Here is a 20,772-nt window from a genome sequence, read left to right on the forward strand (position 1 = left end):
CTTCTAATAAAATAATAGCTAGAATAATATAATACGATGCATGTTTGTGTATCTTTTATATAGTTCTACAAACTCTGTAATTAAGGCATCATTTTCCACTGATTTGACCCATTCAGTCTGATTTGCAAACATGATAGTCAGGTATTATTGCTTTGACAGAGTAGACAATTCAGGCAATTCATGGCTGTTTTTAACATGACTTTTAACTATATTTCACAGTAAGGCAAAACTTGTGATCAAATAGTGTGTAAACACAATGTTTAGTTTTATTTTTGTACTGTGCTATTTTCTTGCTCATTTTTTGCACAGTCTCCCTCACCTCCCTAGAGAAAGCACCCTTCTTACTCCTACTCCCACTCCCATGTTTCCACTGATAAAAACCTGTCCTCTCTGCTGTCCTCCTTGCTCTGGTTCTTCATGTTCTTTTTGGTCTGATTAATAACCAAAGAGTCTGTTGTAAAAAAAAGAACTGCATGCTTATTGAAGTACATCATCATCATCAAAGTCTAACAGAAATGTGTGTTTAGAGCCAAAACCAGTGTATGCACAACCTGGCCAACCTGATGTTGATCTGCCAGTCAGCCCCTCTGATGCCCCTGTGCCCAGTGTCGCCCATGATGACAGCATCCTTCGGTCAGTGTTGTTGTGTAATTTGTACTCATGTCACACTCCCACTTGCCCTTTCTAGTGACTTTGAATTTACTAGCCAAGTAAGCTTTCTGTATTATCATGCAGATGCACAGGTGCAAGTTATTTGAAGCCACACACAGCACAAACAATGCCATGTAAGTCCATGAAAGATTGACCCAGTTTTATTCTGTGTTACCAGGCCTAGTATGAAACTGGTGAAGTTTAAGAAAGGAGAAAGCGTAGGATTGAGGCTGGCGGGAGGAAATGATGTGGGGATATTTGTGGCTGGTGTGCTGGAGGACAGTCCTGCTGCGAAGGAAGGCCTGGAGGAAGGAGACCAGATTCTCAGGGTGAGGATCTTATTTTACGTTTACTTGTACACTTAACATCTTTTAGAGCTTTACAGTGAGGTCTTACAACATGGATCTAGCATCAATTTAAAGAACATGCACTAAATTTGACCAGAAATATGCTCTTAATAATATCCTGTCCCTCTTAGTGTTTGTTTAGTTACAAGTGAAGTATGTATAATTTAGTAAAAAATAAAATAAAAATAAAATAAAAATTCATCTTCTTCATCAATTTCACAATGAAATTGTGTGTGTGTATGTATATATATATATATATATATATATATATATATATATATATATATATACAGTGGGTACGGAAAGTATTCAGACCCCCTTAAATTGTTCACTCTTTGTTATATTGCAGCCATTTGCTAAAATCATTTAAGTTCATTTTTTTCCTCATTAATGTACACACAGCACCCCATATTGACAGAAAAACACAGAATTGTTGACATTTTTGCAGATTTATTAAAAAAGAAAAACTGAAATATCACATGGTCCTAAGTATTCAGACCCTTTGCTGTGACACTCATATATTTAACTCAGGTGCTGTCAATTTCTTCTGATCATCCTTGAGATGGTTCTACACCTTCATTTGAGTCCAGCTGTGTTTGATTATACTGATTGGACTTGATTAGGAAAGCCACACACCTGTCTATATAAGACCTTACAGCTCACAGTGCATGTCAGAGCAAATGAGAATCATGAGGTCAAAGGAACTGCCTGAAGAGCTCAGAGACAGAATTGTGGCAAGGCACAGATCTGGCCAAGGTTACAAAAAAATTTCTGCTGCACTTAAGGTTCCTAAGAGCACAGTGGCCTCCATAATCCTTAAATGGAAGATGTTTGGGACGACCAGAACCCTTTCTAGAGCTGGCCGTCCGCCCAAACTGAGCTATCGGGGGAGAAGAGCCTTGGTGAGAGAGGTAAAGAAGAACCCAAAGATCACTGTGGCTGAGCTCCAGAGATGCAGTCGGGAGATGGGAGAAAGTTGTAGAAAGTCAACCATCACTGCAGCCCTCCACCAGTCGGGGCTTTATGGCAGAGTGGCCCGACGGAAGCCTCTCCTCAGTGCAAGACACATGAAAGCCCGCATGGAGTTTGCTAAAGATGGTGAGAAATAAGATTCTCTGGTCTGATGAGACCAAGATAGAACTTTTTGGTCTTAATTCTAAGCGGTATGTGTGGAGAAAACCAGGCACTGCTCATCACCTGTCCAATACAGTCCCAACAGTGAAGCATGGTGGTGGCAGCATCATGCTGTGGGGGTGTTTTTCAGCTGCAGGGACAGGACGACTGGTTGCAATCGAGGGAAAGATGAATGCGGCCAAGTACAGGGATATCCTGGACGAAAACCTTCTCCAGAGTGCTCAGGACCTCAGACTGGGCTGAAGGTTTACCTTCCAACAAGACAATGACCCTAAGCACACAGCTAAAATAATGAAGGAGTGGCTTCACAACAACTCCGTGACTGTTCTTGAATGGCCCAGCCAGAGCCCTGACTTAAACCCAATTGAGAATCTCTGGAGAGACCTAAAAATGGCTGTCCACCAACGTTTACCATCCAACCTGACAGAACTGGAGAGGATCTGCAAGGAGGAATGGCAGAGGATCCCCAAATCCAGGTGTGAAAAACTTGTTGCATCTTTCCCAAAAAGACTCATGGCTGTATTAGATCAAAAGGGTGCTTCTACTAAATACTGAGCAAAGGGTCTGAATACTTAGGACCATGTGATATTTCAGTTTTTCTTTTTTAATAAATCTGCAAAAATGTCAACAATTCTGTGTTTTTCTGTCAATATGGGGTGCTGTGTGTACATTAATGAGGAAAAAAAATGAACTTAAATGATTTTAGCAAATGGCTGCAATATAACAAAGAGTGAAAAATTTAAGGGGGTCTGAATACTTTCCGTACCCACTGTGTGTGTGTGTATATATATATATATATATATATATATATATATATATATATATATATAATATAATATAATATAATATATATATATATATATATATATATATATATATTATATAAACTATATATATTGTTAAAATTGTGTGCGAGTGTATGTGATTTTAACAAAAGATGTTTTTTTTAATTGCAACCCGAGGCATTTCTTGTGTAAACATCACATATTTATCAGATACAGTAGCATGCTTAATTATATCTGAGAAATCTAGTCTTAAGAAAGCATGTGTTTGATTTTTTTGCTCTGAACATCTGTTGTTGACTAATCACTGTGTTGTAACACTGTGTAACATCCCACTTTTTCTCAGGAAAATATGAAGACACTATGTGACCCCTGTGGCTGTGGGCAAAAATAATCATGACATACTCCTGCTCTGACTCAGTGCCTGTCTCTCCTCTGATTCCAGCTTTCCTTTGTTTAGCCTTCGGGTGCACAATGGTGCTCATTGTTTAACTCAAGCCTCCAGTGGTCTTACACTATTGTCAGTTGCTATGTGTAATACAGAGAGTCTAAGTCAGGCTCATTTAGGCTTGTTTATCACCGAGCACATTTTAATGAAACATAGATAGCTTTGTGCCTCTCCCACACTAGTCCCAGAGCAGGTCGTCACAATGTGCGTACACTCATGTGTATGAAAGTTCCTGTCCCTGCTTCACAAACACACACTCCTTAGATTCCAGGCCCTGCCTCACAGCAAGACTCCCAGCTCATTGTTTTTCCCTTTCCATTTTGTCAAGGCTGAGTACAGGTTCGCCTCGACTCTTTTTTTTTTTTTTTTCTTTTTTTTTTCCCATGAGATTGTGACTTTAAGATAAAGTAGAAACACAGAAAAAGTGGATTTGCTCTTTTTTCCTCTCTCTGCTTCTCTTTATTTCTCTTTCCACTGTCAATAAACAGTTTATTGTTAGGTTACAGCACCACAGAGATCTAAAGCCTGTTTTCTTCTTGCACTCCCTTCTGTTCATAGGTTAACAATGTTGACTTTGCAAACATCATTCGTGAGGAAGCAGTGCTGTTTCTGCTGGATCTTCCCAGGGGTGAAGAGGTCACCATCCTAGCTCAGAAGAAGAAAGATGGTGAGCAGATGGATGTGGCTTTCATGTATTGTTTATGTTCACTTATTACATGCCTTTTTTCTAGAGCAGTTGTTCTCAGCCTTTTGGGTTCCAAGACCCCCCTTTAGCTAAGACTGTACTTCTGTTGTAATAAAAATGATTAAACTCAAACATATGATGCTAGTTTATTGTTGTACATCTTTATTTATTTATATATTTATTTATTTACATTTGAATTAGTGTGTTATAATTAAATAACTAAATAACTATGTAATTAAATAACTAAATAACTATAACTAAATTTGAAGACTTATTTGGGCCCTCCTGGAAGTTTCCTGAGAATCCTTAAGCCTTGTTTATACTTTCACCTGGCTCCGCTCCGCGATCCTCCGCTGACTGCATTTGCCCCTCCTTTGTATTGCATACTTGTATACTTGCCCTATTGTTTAGTTAAGATTTAATAATTCATACTAAGTAATATATTTAGTCTTATTATAAATCTGTTCTTCATGTCTTCCTGTTAACCATCTCATGTGTTGTCCTGTCCTCCAGTGTACCGGCGAATAGTGGAGTCTGATGTGGGTGACTCCTTCTACATCAGAACACACTTTGAGTATGAGAAAGAGTCTCCTTATGGGCTGAGCTTTAATAAGGGAGAGGTGTTCAGAGTGGTGGACACCCTCTACAATGGAAAACTGGGCTCCTGGCTGGCAATCCGCATTGGGAAGAACCATCAGGAGGTGGAAAGAGGCATTATTCCCAACAAGAACAGGTAACTACTCAGTAAAGCAGCAGCAATATATAGACAGCTGCTGTATTACATTTGGAGTATACATATTAGTAGATCATATATAGATCACCAGGGCTGTGCATTAACTTTTTTTGCACATAGCACTGGTGCTACAGAAGTTGAAATTTTTGTAGCACAGGCCATCTCTGAAAACAACCACAAGTAGTACAGTTCAACACTTAAACAGGCATGTGACTGATAAAGGACAAATACAAACCTTAACAAGCTTTTTTTATAGCTAGTGTAATGCATGATTAACTATATACAAGCTTGTGATGCTGGAGAGAGTCAAATTTCAGTATACTTCTAACCAGTGTTGGGGAAAGTTACTTTTAAAAGTAATGTTACAATATTGCATTACTCCCTAAAAAGCAACTAATTGTGTTAGTTTTTTTTAAATGTAAAGTAATATGTTGAGTTACTTTTGTGTTAATTTTTCTCACCTAGGCTAGGCTTACAGTAGAGGGCGCAGCTCAAACAGACCTTTCTGGATTGTTGAAGAAAGATTTTTTCTTTTTTATTTTTTTACTAACTAAAGCTGACCTTGTTTTGCCATCTTCTCTTCAGGGCAGAGCAGTTATCAAGCGTACAGTACACACTCCCCAAAACTGCAGGCGGCGACCGAGCTGACTTCTGGAGGTTCAGAGGTCTACGTAGTTCAAAGAGGAACCTGCGAAAGAGTAGAGAAGATTTGTCAGCTCAGCCTGTTCAAACCAAGTTCCCTGCTTATGAGAGGGTGGTTCTTAGAGAGGGTATGTATGTATTTATGTATGTTAGATAAGGATGCACAATATATCTGTTTCATATCAGTTATCAGCCAATATTTAAGATTGTTTTATTTAATTTATTATTACAACATTTTTAATTTATCGAAATTGTAAACGCTTCAGCTGATATTGGATATTTAATTGTACATTCTCATTTCTCCCATTTTTACATTTAAATGACCTTTTCTATCACTTTCCATAATTTATTTAGACATAATAGAATTTTAATATTGGTCATTCAGTAATCTGAAAATAGCAAAATTTCCGTGTTCTGTTTAAACTTAAACAGAGATGTTTTTTTTTTTTTTTTCTGTCTCATTTTAGCGGGGTTCCTGAGACCTGTTGTGATCTTTGGGCCAATCGCAGACGTGGCACGAGACAAACTGGCGAGAGAGGTGCCTGACCTGTTCGAGCTTGCAAGTGAGTGTCCATTTGTTAACATGCATCCCTTGATAAGACAGCGCTTCAGTTTTCTAATCCGCCTACCTGTGCAGCATACTTGAGCAGTCACAGCTGTCCTGCTCTCCAGTTTCAGTAGTGCATTTAAAATTCAGCTTGTAAACTGATTCCTTGAGTGGCCACTGGCTTTATTTACATAACATTGTTCCTGTATGACTGTATTTGCTTTTCAGAGACACAGCAGCCAGATGGGAGGGAAAGTACGTTGCATACAGTAGTCACATCAGCTCACTCCATCAGTAACCATAATTACTAGAGGCTGTGCATTATTATGGCATCCCTTATTTTAGTTACACCAGATCGACACTGCTTGAAATGTTAATGAAAAATAATCCAAGATGTGTTCATGCTATCAACAGCTCCAATCCCCCCTCCCCAACCCTTCAGTCATGCTTGAGAGGAGATAAAGGCACATTGCTCATTGATTTCCCCCATCCCAAGCACCTGCTTCCTGTGTTACTTTGTGATACTTCTTTGTTTTTCTTTTTTGCTGAAAAGACTTCCTGTAGTTGCTGCTACTTAAGAGCCATGATATAGTAAAGGATACAGATGTAGGTCTGCAGATGTTGTCTTAAAGGGATAGTTCACCCAAAAATAAAAATTGTCATCGTTTACTTACCATTGGACCCTATTGAATTTTGCTGTATGGAGGGAAAAAACCCTCAAGACTTCTTATGTGTTTGGCTTTGAACAACATGAGGATGTTGACAGAATTTTAATTTTAATTTTTGGGTGAACTTATCACATAAAAAAATTTATCAATGTCAGGGGCCACCAATGGCTCCTAAAGGTTAAAGCACAATGACTTAACCATGTAATGACCTTCCGGTTGTGCTCTGTAAGGTCAAATGTTCTTCAGATATTCCAGACCCCTTCTTAGTCACTGTGGTGTACAGATGCTCCTATTCCCTCCACTTTATATAATGAATATCCATATTTGCATTAGGGGTGCAACGGTTCTCGGTAAAAAATCGAACCGTACTGTTCTCCACTTACGGTTCGGCATGCACTTGCACCGCGGTCCATCTCGAGTGACGATGCATCTATAGACTAATATGGTTTGTTTAAAATAGCAACGTGAAAAACAGACAGACAGAGTTCAGATAATGTGTTTCAGTCGATGGATGCACATTCTGGCTTCCCAAAACGTTACAACAACGATAATCAAAAAGCTTGGACAAAACAGTCACTCTTTGTAAACTTTGTTCAATGTGAGTGCCGTATGCTCTAATGTCCAGTCATTTACGCCGTCATCACTGAGTTCTCTTTCAAGTCTTGCACTTCAGCGGACAAATTCATACAAAAATTATGTCAACATGCCCGTGTTGGCGAGTGTCCTAGCAAACATGGTCGGTTATGTCTTAAGTGAACGTATAATAGTCAAGAAAGACAACGCATGTGTAACAGTATATGTAATGGATCGTGCATGTCTTAAAGGGATAAAAAACTATTCCTGCTCCCTGTGTTTTTAATGTAAAATCAAACAACAAATGACAAAGAAATCACTCACTGCTCTTGACTGAATAGCTTTTGTAACTTCAGTAATGATTAATCTTTATTTAATTCATACAGTGAAGATAATATGCAGTGTTATTTTATATTTGATTACTTTATCCATTTTCTGTACCTGAAAACTACTGTTAGATACCTGAAAAACCTGAAAAGCACTGTTTATTTTATTTGAATATTTGCTCTATTGTATTTATTTGTGATGTTGCTTGTAGTTTGATTATTTGTTCTTATTTTCTTTATTTTTATTTGACAGCAGTCCTATTTTCCCTGAACATAGCACATACCGAACCGTACCGAAACCGTGACCCTAAAATACGAACTGAACCGTGAGCAATTTGAACCGTTGCACCACTAATTTGCATATCTATAGTTAATCAAAATGCACCACATTGATGTTACACGTATGAAACATTTGAACAGTCTGCAGGTGCTCATATTGTGTATGCGGGCGCATGTGCACATCCATGTTGAATTGCCTTCTCACTGTATGCTTTTGAGGGGTGAACAGGCTGATGACCTGCATGAGATGGGGCACAGGAAGAGTATGTGGATGCTAGTATGGATTATGTTTTCTCTTGTGTAGAGAGTGAACCCAGAGATGCCGGCACTGACCAGCGCAGCTCGGGGATCATACGCCTTCACACTATCAAACAAATAATTGACCGGGTGAGATCTCTTATACACACTTAGACAAACAAAGTTGTTTAAGGTACATAATGCAATGCAGGAACACACTCTTTCTGAATGGCACTACTGCCTCCTGCTGGTGTATTATGGTACAACACATATACTTGAGACTCCATGAAATCAAGGAGAGGTTTTTTTGTGTGTTCTGCAGGACAAACATGCAGTGTTGGATATTACTCCTAACGCAGTGGATCGGCTGAATTATGCTCAGTGGTATCCCATCGTGGTGTTCCTAAATCCTGACAGTAAGCAGGGTGTGAAGAACATGAGGACTAGACTGTGTCCTGAGTCCAGGAAGAGCGCCAGGAAACTCTATGAGCGTGCACTCAAACTGAGAAAGAACAACCACCATCTCTTTACAGGTAAACACAGATGTTTTTTGAGGTTGTGTATGTTTTATTGTTTTTAAAAAAAAGTATGGAAAAGACTGGGGAGATTGGTTCACATGCAGTAGACACCTGTCCCCTAAACATGATGTATTAATATAAGTAACTACGGACCCAGATGTGACGAATGAGGCAACTTATAAATACACAACAACACTGGCCACATCTTGCAACATTTCTGCAAATGTAGACCCAGTGATGTCCGATTCATGAATGAATTGTTCTTTTGAGCTGGATTGTTTTAATGACTCTCATGAACAGAAGCACATTGTAAAGTGCGCCTTAAAAATAGAAAAACACACACACACACACACACACACACATATATATATATATATATATATATACACATATACATATAAATATACGTATATACACCAACTGAAGCATGTTAATATTCACTAATCACAACTAAAACACAAATTATATAGCTTAATCAATAACACTGATAAATAGTTTACCTAAACTACTTATTTCATTATAAAAAAAATCACCTGTCAGTTTTTTGGGAACTCTTTTGATTGAAGACAGTGTCTTGTGACAGTGAAATAAATCCAAATTTCCAAATGAACCAGTTTTTAAAGGAACCCAGACACGTCATGCCCATACCACGTCTCGTCTGATTAACATACACAGACACACACACACACACACACACACACACACACTGCACTCCACTTCACATCCTGTGACCTCTTTAATGGGAATTGAAATATGTAGTTGACGGTAATAACTTGGAATAATTATTCATAAAACTGTACATCACATTAAATTTCATGATGGGTCTCGCTCGGCAGCCTGACCGCTATCTCAAGTCTTTTATGGAAGTAATAAGACAGGCACACAGTGTATCTCACTGAGCTCCATAAAGGCTGTTGTGTTATACTTTATCATTCCTCATTTGTAAATCGCTTTGAATAAAAGCCTTTCATAAATGTAAATGTAACAGGGCAAAAAGATCACTCAGCTCAGTCATAAAGAAAAAGAGAATCCAATGATCCACCTTTCGATGAATTAATGAGCAAATAAACCAGTAATGTTTTATGCAACCGACAGTGAGGAGTTTTATTTTTTGAGCGTATTGTTATTTTTTTTTTTACAAAAACCTGACTCAGCTGGATTCTCGCTTGAGTGATTTGATCTCTTCCTTTCTTGTCACTGTCCTCTAGCCACCATTAACATGAACAACATGAATGATGGCTGGTATGGAGCATTGAAGGAGACCATTCAGCAGCAGCAGAACCAGCTGGTGTGGGTCTCAGAGGGCAAGGTGAGTTTTATTGAACTTTTCCACAGTGATGCAGTTCAACAGCGGATGCTTGAGGTTTCAGGGACAGGGTTCATTCCTGGTTGTCTGGTTCCATGGTTCTGTATTTATAGAGCATAGTTTGTGTTTCCCATGCATCTGTTATTGTGGTCACAACACTCATGTTGACCACTGTATGGTTCATTTGATCAACATCTGTTCTTTTTCCCAGTGGATTGAGTTTTATTTTTGTGATGTTTCACCATATTGGTGTTAATCTTATCTTTTAAAGGTCAATTCTCAAAATCATAGCGCAGAAAAAGTTTCAGGAAACACTTTATTTTACAGTGTCCTTGTTACAAATGTATGGAGCCCCGCACATGACATGCAGGAAAAAAAATGTAAATCGTGCACAAGATTTATAAATCGAGGAAACGACTTAGTAAAGCGTGCGCATGATTTAGCCAACTATTTTTTCCTGCATGTCATGTGCGGGGCTCCGTACAAATGTTACATGTACTTACTGTAGTAATTTATACATAATTATAAATTATATTATAAAGTAATTACATATTGTTAATCAATATTACTCTATACTTAAATGTATAATTACACTATAATAAGGAATCCTTAACATAAAGTATAACCAAGTTTGATTAGCATAAACCGAGATTCTCATTCTCATATTAGTGTTATTAAAATTTGCTATTAAAAACTGTTTTCCTTAATTGAAATAAAGCTGAAATAAAATATAAACATTTGATGAAAAAGTTAAAAAATTAGAAATGTTGCCTTGGCAACTAACTGAAATAAAATAAGTTGAAAGTACTGAAATGACTAAAACTAAAAAAATAAACAAACAGAAAATTTAGAAAAGTAATGTTGAAAAAGAATGTTATTTAAATCGTATTTTATAATTGCTTTTAATTTATGCTGATTTAAGTTTTTTTTTTTTTTTTTTTTTTAATCATTGTATGGTAGTATTGTTGAACTAATACTGTGAGATGTTACAATAATAATATCATTAAAAAAATCATTGAGACTCATGATTGAAAATAATGGAAATTTGTGTACAATTTAATTATCTGAAATATATTGTTAAAATGCAGAAAAATCTAAAATGCAGGCTTATTTTTTATGCAAAATATAATTTTGTGAAATTCTCCAGTGTTACACATTTCATTTACATGTCATTTCTCTCTTTCATCTTCTAAACTCACCCTCTCAATTCTCTCTCTACATGTTGTTCACTCCTCTTCCTCTCTCTCTATGAATTATTTGCATCATGCGTTCTCAATCTCCATAGGCTGACGGCGCACCTGACGATGATCTGGACCTTCACGATGACCGTCTGTCCTACCTGTCCGCCCCTGGTAGCGAGTACAGTATGTACAGCACGGACAGCCGTCACACCTCAGACTACGAGGACACTGACACAGAGGGTGGGGCCTACACGGACCAGGAACTAGATGAGACCCTGAACGATGAGGTTGGACCTCCAAGTGAGCCCGCCATCACACGCTCCTCTGAGCCCGTCCGGGAGGACCTGCCCGTCATCCAGGAACCTCCTGGATATGGAGGGTACCAGCCCGAACCACTGAACTGCATCGACCCAGCAGGGTTCAAGGCCCCTGCACCTCAGCAGGTAGCGTTTCTACGAGCCGTACGCCTTCCCTGTTGTCTGGAGGCCGTGGTGTGCGTGAGAAAAGTGTTCTAGCGGCGCTATTGAAGGAGGAATGCTTTAAAAACCGTAGTACATTGCAGTACTAGAGAAGTGACAATGACTATTGCCACGTATTTATTATATGTATTTGTGAGCGTGTAGTTGTGTGAAAGTGTGTGTGTGTGTGTGTATGTGACAAATATGGCTTGGCTGTTATACTTCACGTAGATGCTGTGACTCTTATCTCAATATGATCACAATGGAGATGGAAGTGAGGACGCTGTATCTTTACGTATGTGTAACGATTGCCCCATCCTTGTGGTCTAGCTGTCCCCTTATATGTCATGCAAAATGATGTCATTACCAGAAAGTATTATGTGCATGATGGAATTACAGTGTTAAATATATTACTGTGAATGTAATTATCTATATTGGTCCAGTGGCCACCATGATATCCAAAGTGTCTTAGATCTTGTGTTACAAGAGCCAAAACATTGTACTGTACTGTAGAATTAAACTGACATCAGACTTACAGTAAAAACAGAACCTTGTTTAGTTGCTAATTATTACTTGACATGGTTCCCAGAATCGCCCCATTCTGTATGTTAGTCGGATATTCCTGATTCAATACAAGTTAAGCTGTGTGGACAGTATTTGTGGCATAATCTTAGCAGTCAAGGCACTAACAGTGGAAGTGCAGTAGGCCTTGAAATGCTCTAAAAGTATAGCCACTAGAGAATCATCGATATTAAAATTTAAACAATAAGCATAATTATGTAATGCATATTTGTTATGAAATTCAGATAACTGTTACATGAGAAATATTAAAAAGCTAAACTATTTTTGCCTACATAAAACACTAAAAACTCAAATTAACATTGTATTGTACAGTATGAAAAAAATTATATTTATTTCGAGATATGCTAAATGTTATATTTAACAGTGTTATTATTAGTGTTTTTAGATTATTAGATGACCACAAAGGTCAAATATTCAATATCAGCCAATAAAGATAAAAATATAAATATATTTCTAACATTTTTTAATATTTATAATTAAAAAAAATTTAATTTATATAACACATCATATTTTATAATATTTAAAAACAATTCGAATATACAGTCAAACCAGAATTTATTCAGACAACTTGAACATTTCATTCATTATTACAGTTTATTCACTATAGTTTAAAAAAAATGGTAATAAAATATGACAAGAGTTAAACTGTGTCAGAAAAAATTAATCTTAATTATGTCAGATAACACTTAAGCAAAACATGGTCAGGTCAAAGTGTCTGAATAATTTTTGGTCCCAAAAATTTTGGTTTTAACAGTTTTACTGGTAGTCCACTGTATGAAGAATTTTTGGGTATAATGTGTCACAGTTTATTTTGCTATCCTCACTTACATAAATGAACTATAGTGTCCTGCACCCACTAGTAAAAAAATATAAAAAATTATATCTAGTGTCTGGATAATTTTTGGTTTGACTGTATATATATATATATATATATATATATATATATATATATATATATATATATATAATATAAATTTATATACAAGTGCTGTCAATAGAGCTTAACATCAATTGAATCTGGAACATTCCCTTAATAGAACAGTACTGGTGTCAGGTGAGAAAGAAGAGAATCAGTGCAGTGGTGAGGTTTGACCACATGTATTAAACATTTTTGAACACCTTCACAGAAAGCAGAGGCTGCTCTCCCCACGCAGCCTGAGCCGCTGGCAGAGACAGCGCCCCCTGCTGTTCATGTAAATGTAGGGGCCCCGAGTGCCAAGGATCTCCCGGTCACCCTCACTCAGGGGGATTTCAGCCCAGAGGCTGGCTCTCTCTTCCCACCTGCCCCTGAGCTAGCTCAGCCCCCGTCTCCCGACCCCAACCAATCTGGACAACCCGGGTCAGAGTCCAAGGTACCTCGCTAGCCACCCTGCTCTGGACTGAAACCGGCCCACTTAACGCCCGAGCCCGGTGCCCTCTCTTATCGCCGTCTGCCCTGCCTGTGTGCTGCGGTGCTTTCCTCTAGCTCTTGCATGTGCGCTGTGTGCTTATCTATGAGAGCATCTGTTCTCTTTCTGTGACTGTACGTGTGTGTGTGTTCATAAACAACAGTGGGTACGACAGCGGCCTGCTGCATCAGATCATGTAGTTCATGAACCTTTAGGCAAGCCCAGGTCCCCACTGTTGCTTGCCTACTTTTGCATGGGATTATTTTTCTGTTTTTTGCTTGTTGAAGTAGAGTTAGTACATAATAGTGGTGCAATGAATGTGATGAACTGATTGAATAATTCATTTGATCATTATTTACATTTAAAACTTTGAATCTTTCCCCCTCCTGTTATGACTTTGAAAGGTAGCCTTGCTGTTTACAACAGTGTTCAACAGTGTTAGTTTTTTCTTGGGTTTTTTTCATAGTTTTTGTCTTTTGACAGAAGTATTCTTTAAATTTAGTGCATTTTTCATCATGTCATATTAATTAATTCAGCACTTTTACGCTAAAATGGCATCTTATTTTAGTCGACAAAAATTTTGCAGAAAGTGGAAAAGTAAACTACAGAGCCCCGCACATAACATGCAAAAAAAAAAAAAAGACCAGAAATTAAAAATTCGTTCCTACAAATTAATATGTGGCCACGTTGTACTGATTAATTGTCTTATGTAAATGTAATTGAATTGTGGCCAAAACAAGGGAACAAATTCTTATTTCATGGCTTCTTGTTTTTTCCCCTTTGCTCTGTGCGGGGCTCCATATTAAACTAAATATTCAAACATTATATTCTGTAAATTCATTTAAACCTGTAGAAACATTTGTCATTTATCATAACATTTATGTAAAAACTGCCCTTATGCCCTGCCCTGATACTTTGAAACATTCATATTCATTTAGATCATTCTACTTTAATAATCTTGTAGTAATCATTTAATTTTTTTCTTTTCATATTTTTATCAACAGTATGTTTTAATTAAAATAGTTTAATTATTCTCATTTTTAGCTGTATTATTATAGAAGAAAAAAAAAACCCACTTTATTAACAAACTTATTGTAAGTAATTTCATAGCTAAGATTAACGCTCAGTATTGCGTAGAGTTGTGACTGGGCTATTTTGGTTCGTAAAAGGCTACTTCTCAAAATACATTTTATTTTTTGAAGCAAATTGTTTTTGTATATTTCTTTTTCAGTGGGACTTTTTCTGGCTGATTTTACCCCAATGATTTTGCAGCTTGGCGTGTCATAAGTCATTTAATCTTTCTTAAACTCTGAAATTGTGTAATGGCTGCCTCCATTTGACCTGTTCAATAACTGCCCACTCTGAGTCTTCCTCTATTGCAGGTCTCTCTGCTGACTCTGTGCTTCATTCTTCAACTTTTAATCCGAATATTAATCACTTCTGGTTTCTGTTGTTTCATTCAATTCAATTGATTGCTGTGGTTTTGAGTTTAATGTATGGTTCTTTGTACAGTTTGTTCATAAGTTTCCTGCTTTGGCTTTATCAACAGATGTACAAGAAGGATATCTACCGAACCAACGAGCAGGTGCAGGTGAGCCAAAACCCTATGCAGCCCAACTACAACCCCCAGCAGCCCCTCTACCAGGAAGACAAGCCATACAGAGATTACGACCACCAGTCCTGCCGCTATGATGGGGACTACATGGAACCAAAGGCTCGTAACTTTGACCCTCACCTACATTTTGACAACAGCGTGCCTCCGTACGATGAGCAATGGGCTCTGTATGACCACACCTCTGGATACGACCCTCATATGCCCTACGAGGATGGCCTAAACCGCATGTACGGTCACCCTCAGACGCGGCATGATATTGGCTACGACACGGGTCGACCTCGCTATGGCAAACCCAGCCCCGGTCCGATCAGACACGATGAACCACCCCCTGCGCGGCCACAGTATAACCAAGAACCACTTCCTCGCACTCAAGCCACCTCCCGCTCCCCTGAGCCCCCCAAACAACAGTACTACGACCCCGCCCAGAGACCTTCCTACACTCAACCACCTCAGAGGGGCTATATGAACTCGGAGGCCTCCGTGACCCCTCCCAACCCAGAGTCCCTCTCACCGACAACAGAACCTGAACTTCCTCCTCCTCCTGTCGATGCAGAGGAAGACCCAGCCATGAAGCCCCAGTCCGTGCTTACAAGGGTTAAGATATTTGAGAACAAGCGATCCGTGTCTGTGGACAGAGCAAGAGAGTCTGCAAACTCTGGTATTCGGGTGAGTTGGCATAGTCTGTATTTCTACTCATTAAATATACACTCTACAGACTGAATAATTAATAGTTTAATTTTTCTGTTTCCTTTAGCCTGTGGACATGGTGCCTAAACCTGGCGCTCCCTCTGTGCCCAAAGCCAATTCTTTAAGTAACCTGGACCAAGAGAAGGCCTTTAGGTAATAAACTAGCACATAAAATCAATACATTTTCAGCCACAAATACAATTTCATTTGTGTCTATATAAAGACACTATACACTACAGTTCAAAAGTTTTGGGTTAGTAAGATTTTTTTTTTTTTTTTTTTTTAAGAAATTAATACTTTTATTCAGCAAAGGCATATTAAATTGATCAAAAGTGGCAGTAAAGACATTTGTAATGTTACAAATATTTCTATTTCAAATAAATGCTGTTCTTTTGAACTTTCTATTCATCAAAGAATCCTGAATCGTGGTTTTCACAAAAATATTAAGCAGCACAATTGTTTTCAACATTGATAATAATAAGAAATGTTTCTTGAGCACCAATCAGCATATTCTAATGGTTTCTGAAGGATCATGTGACACTGAAGATTGGAGTAATGGCTGGAGAAAATGTAGCTTTGCCATCACAGGAGTGAATTGTTTTAAAATATTTTTAAAATAGAAAAGTTATTTTTTTAAATGGAAATAATATTTTACAATATTACTGTTTTTACTGTATTTTGACCAAAATAAATGCAGCTTTGGTGAGCATAAGAAACTTTTTTTCAAAAACATTTAAAAAAATCTTACCGACCCCAAACTCTTGAATGGTACTACAGAAGCACTTGCTGTAGATATAAAGTTAGTCATAGATGTTGCATCTATTTGTTAAAAAAGAAAAAAAAAAGAAAAAGCCAACTCTTATTCTCTAGGCTTTCTGGTGATAAACAAACATACACATACTGACCTCATAAATGTTTTATATAGGTTCTGGTTATTGTAGTGCACTCTTATTGAAATCGTTATTAATGCAACAGTATTCTATGCATAAAGTATTTTAAGGTTTACATGAATCTTTGATCTGTCAGATCTCCTGAGCCACAGCAGCCCCAGCCTAAAGCAGTAGATGATATAATTCGCTCGAATAGCAATGACCCTGATGGGGATGAGGAGTACTACAGGAAACAGCTGTCCTACTTTGACCGCCGAAGCTTTGACAGCAAACCCCCCACACAGCTGACACCTGCCATCAAGCCAGCCCAACCCCAGACCCAACCAGGGTACTACCCCAGGTACATGTTCAAATACTTCACCATACAAAAATACAACTCTGTTTTATGTTTTTATTTCATCAGGTTCTGTGCAATTGTACGTTTAGAAATGTGGATATTGGCATTCAAGTAAATTATCATGTTTCATGGAATCAGACTTAAAGCTGCTGTCCGTAACTTTTTTGGGTTAAAAATGATCCACAATCAATTTTTGAGCAAGTACATAACCAGCCAGTGTTCAGAACTATCTCCTTACCTTAGCCCGATTCACAACGGTAAGCTTGTAATAATGTGTTCTAATCAGAGTGGTACTGGTGGGTTTCCGCGGGAAATTCGAGCATGCAGCTATTCGTCTTTGCGTCATTACGTCACATCTGTTTACATAAAGAAGGAGTTCCAGGCAGCTAGTAGGCAAAATCACATGTGAGAATGGCGGATCATTTATAGCCTTTTCTAACAGCAGCTGGAATAATTAAACTTATCATTTTGATGGCGGATTGATGTCAAATTAACGTTAGTGATTAGACTGTACAGAAATTGAAATCTACAGGTAACGCTAGTACATACTAAATACACATAGTCACACAATGCTGATGTTGTTAACATTAACCATTTGAGAACAAAGTATAACAATAATAATTTGCATGGTTTGACGTGATATGAGCTAAGCAATCATTAGATTTATTCACCATTGGCAATGCGATTTATTGTAATGCTTTTTTTCTCAGTTGGTCAGAACAAAAGTGGCAGACATGTTACTTACTTGTTCAGATGACATTTTCTGGTGAAAATTCTTATTTTGGTCATACTTCAAGACTACAATCTGTGATTCTGAAGTACAGTATCCACACCGGTGCGGTGACTGACAGCAAACATTAAATTAATCTGCGCTGAGGAGCCGTGCCGATGCACAACCCACATAAAGATGAAAATTCTGCAAATAATTGCAATTGCAGGTTTCAAACGATGGCGACAGAGGCAAAACTTACGGACTGCAGCTTAAAACATGATGGCATAATATATAGCTTTGTTAAGTTTGAATCTTGACTATGTTGTATGATTATCTGTCTGCTACAGGACAGAGTCAGTGGAGAAGATCAACCCTGTTGCTCCAGCAAACCCAGCTGCCCCACCACCGACCCTGCCCAAACCTGCACGTAAGTGATTAATGGAAGAATAATTGTGTATGTCTCTAAAAATGCAGTGTGTTTGTTTTTTTTTTTTTTTTTTTTTTTTTTGCAGAAATGCTGTTCTTTTGGACTTTCTATTGATCAAAGAATCCTGGAAAAAATTTATCACGGTTTCCAGAATTTCCACATATAAATAATAAACATTGATAATAATACAAAATGTTTCTTGAGCACCAAATCAGCATATTAGACTGATTTCTGAAGGATCATGTGACACTGAAGACTTTAGTAATGGCTGCTGAAAATTAAACTTTGCCATCACAGGAATAAATTATGTTTTAAAATAGGAATGAGTTGTGATTAATTGTAATAATATTTCACAATATTACAGTTTTTACTGTATTTTAATCAAATAAATGCAGCCTTGGTGAACATAAGAGACTTATTCACATACACTTACTCTTTCTCTCTCACACACAGTGACCCCACCGCTCGACCCACACGGATCTCCCAAAGTGAAACCTCCCAGTCATGAAGACAAAGTCCAGAGCACTTACCTGCCTCAGAAAAACTTCCCAGAGAAATCTCCTGTTAACGGCACCGGTGACCCTCCAAAGACCAACAGCACTACCACGTCCAGCTACAACCGTTTTGTGCCCAAGCCGTACACCACCTCTGCAAGGCCCTTTGAGCGCAAGTTTGATAGCCCCAAGTTCAACCACAACCTCCTGCCTAATGACTCTCAAAGTAAGAAAGATAATGTGAAAGCTCCCATCAGTACCACAGCCAAACCACAGAGCTCACCCCAGCCGACAGACCATGACAGCGGCCTGGACACCTTCACCCGCACCATGGACCAGAAACCGAAATACCAGCAGAACAACATCAACGCTGTACCCAAGGCAATACCTGTCAGGTACAGTAAAAACTAGCTCCATAATTGTCAAGCTTGCATTTTTTGGCAAGTAGACCATGTTGTAGTATTTTTTCTCTTCTAACAACATAAAATAAATATTACTTTATTCATAATTTTAGGACACAAAACAGAAAAACATCATCACAATCAGCAGAACTAGATATTTTTTACTGTTATTACTTTTCTGCTATAGCTAGATTTATTTTTACAATAAAGAATTAAAGATCAGAGTAAAAAAGAAGGTTTATCCATGTTTTCTTTTTTCTTTTTCCAGCCCGAGTGCTTTGGAGGACGATGACGACGATGACAGCCACACGGTGGTGGCGACGGCGCGGGGCATCTTCAACTGTAACGGCGGGGTTTTGAGTTCCATTGAGACGGGAGTGAGCATCATTATCCCTCAGGGAGCGATTCCTGACGGTGTGGAGCAAGAGATCTACTTCAAAGTGTGTCGGGATAACAGCATCCTGCCACCTCTGGACAAAGAGAAAGGTCAGTCACGCATCTTTTAACTCAGGGGTCAGAAGATTCTGACCTTTTTGTCTTTTTCTCCTTGTCTGAAAAAGAAAACTGGTAATACAGAGTTTGATACAGATAATTTTTTTTAGAGTTTGTTACAGACCCCTTTTTTTTTTTTTTAATTGATACATGAATTAAGTGGAATTATCAGTACTAAATTTGTATCTTGATGGGAAACATTGTCTTTTCATATACAGTTATGTACTTGAGTGTAGAGTAAATGCTAAAGGAAAGAGTTTTTATTTCCAGGTGAAACTCTGCTGAGTCCTCTGGTGATGTGTGGTCCTCACGGTCTGAAGTTCCTGAAGCCAGTGGAGCTCCGCCTACCTCACTGTGCGTCTATGACCCCTGATGGTTGGTCTTTTGCTCTAAAATCCTCCGACTCCTCGTCGGGTATGCTGTCCTCTCTCTGTCCTTTTTGGGGTCGTTTGGGATGGCTTTGTGACAACTTGTTTGGTTGTGGGACTTTTATTTTCATTATGCATTTTCTTATTCACACCTCCATATGACCAGTCATTTGTTAACCTTTTTTTTTTAGTTACACTACTAAATATGACAATAATACTTCAGTCATTTAGCGTATCTCACTGACTCTCTCATTCCAGTCTGCTCATTCATTTATGTGGTTTATTTAAGGTCTGTTTAAACCAAGTGTCAGTTTTAGCTTGACAAAATTCACCCTACAGTACAATAAATCTATTATTTCCATCATCCGGATATTTGGGTACATGCACATATACCACTGTTCAAAAGTTTGGGGTCATACTTTCATACTTTTATTCAGACAGGATGCAATAAATTGATCAAAAGCTACAGTAAATACATTTATAATATTACAAAAGATTTCTGTTTCTAATAAATGCTGATCTTTTGAACTTTCTATTTATCAAAGAATCCTGAAAAAAAAAAAAAAAAAAAAAAGTTTCCACAACAGTATGAAGTAATTGTTTTCAGCATTTCTAATGGATCATATGACTCTGACGACTGGAGTAATGACTGCTAAAAAAATTCAGCTTTGCCATCACAGGAATAAATTACATTTTAAAATATACTGAAAAAGAAAACCGTTATTTTAAATTGATCCCAAACATTTGAATGGTTGTGTATATTCTATAAGGGAATACATAGCCAATCCCAATAGTTACATGTTTAGATTTTACATAAAAGGAACTGAATGTGTTAACTAAGAAAAAATAAGATTTTAAAAATAA

General features: G+C 37.8%; 1 protein-coding gene across 16 annotated transcripts in view; it reads left to right on the forward strand.

The window, feature by feature from the left end:
* tjp1a (tight junction protein 1a) overlaps positions 1-20,772 on the forward strand; it is a 164,174-nt gene that overhangs the window by 139,241 nt on the left and 4,161 nt on the right. For 6 of the 16 annotated variants that reach the window (XM_051898736.1, XM_051898739.1, XM_051898737.1 and 3 more), the window contains 19 exons: positions 528-633; positions 830-980; positions 3,921-4,029; positions 4,561-4,780; positions 5,366-5,550; positions 5,890-5,985; positions 6,198-6,224; positions 8,120-8,202; positions 8,375-8,585; positions 9,779-9,879; positions 11,162-11,500; positions 13,225-13,449; positions 15,035-15,766; positions 15,855-15,940; positions 16,814-17,017; positions 18,074-18,153; positions 18,607-19,042; positions 19,317-19,534; positions 19,811-19,954. In XM_051898736.1, the coding sequence (XP_051754696.1) occupies positions 528-633; positions 830-980; positions 3,921-4,029; positions 4,561-4,780; positions 5,366-5,550; positions 5,890-5,985; positions 6,198-6,224; positions 8,120-8,202; positions 8,375-8,585; positions 9,779-9,879; positions 11,162-11,500; positions 13,225-13,449; positions 15,035-15,766; positions 15,855-15,940; positions 16,814-17,017; positions 18,074-18,153; positions 18,607-19,042; positions 19,317-19,534; positions 19,811-19,954 (3,753 nt within the window). The remainder of the gene's footprint in view (positions 1-527; positions 634-829; positions 981-3,920; positions 4,030-4,560; positions 4,781-5,365; positions 5,551-5,889; positions 5,986-6,197; positions 6,225-8,119; positions 8,203-8,374; positions 8,586-9,778; positions 9,880-11,161; positions 11,501-13,224; positions 13,450-15,034; positions 15,767-15,854; positions 15,941-16,813; positions 17,018-18,073; positions 18,154-18,606; positions 19,043-19,316; positions 19,535-19,810; positions 19,955-20,772) is intronic. The other 10 variants (XM_051898738.1, XM_051898744.1, XM_051898745.1 and 7 more) reach the window with 8 other exon arrangements.

The sequence above is a fragment of the Ctenopharyngodon idella genome, chromosome 7 (genome assembly GCF_019924925.1).
Source record: "Ctenopharyngodon idella isolate HZGC_01 chromosome 7, HZGC01, whole genome shotgun sequence".
Lineage (NCBI taxonomy): Eukaryota > Metazoa > Chordata > Actinopteri > Cypriniformes > Xenocyprididae > Ctenopharyngodon > Ctenopharyngodon idella.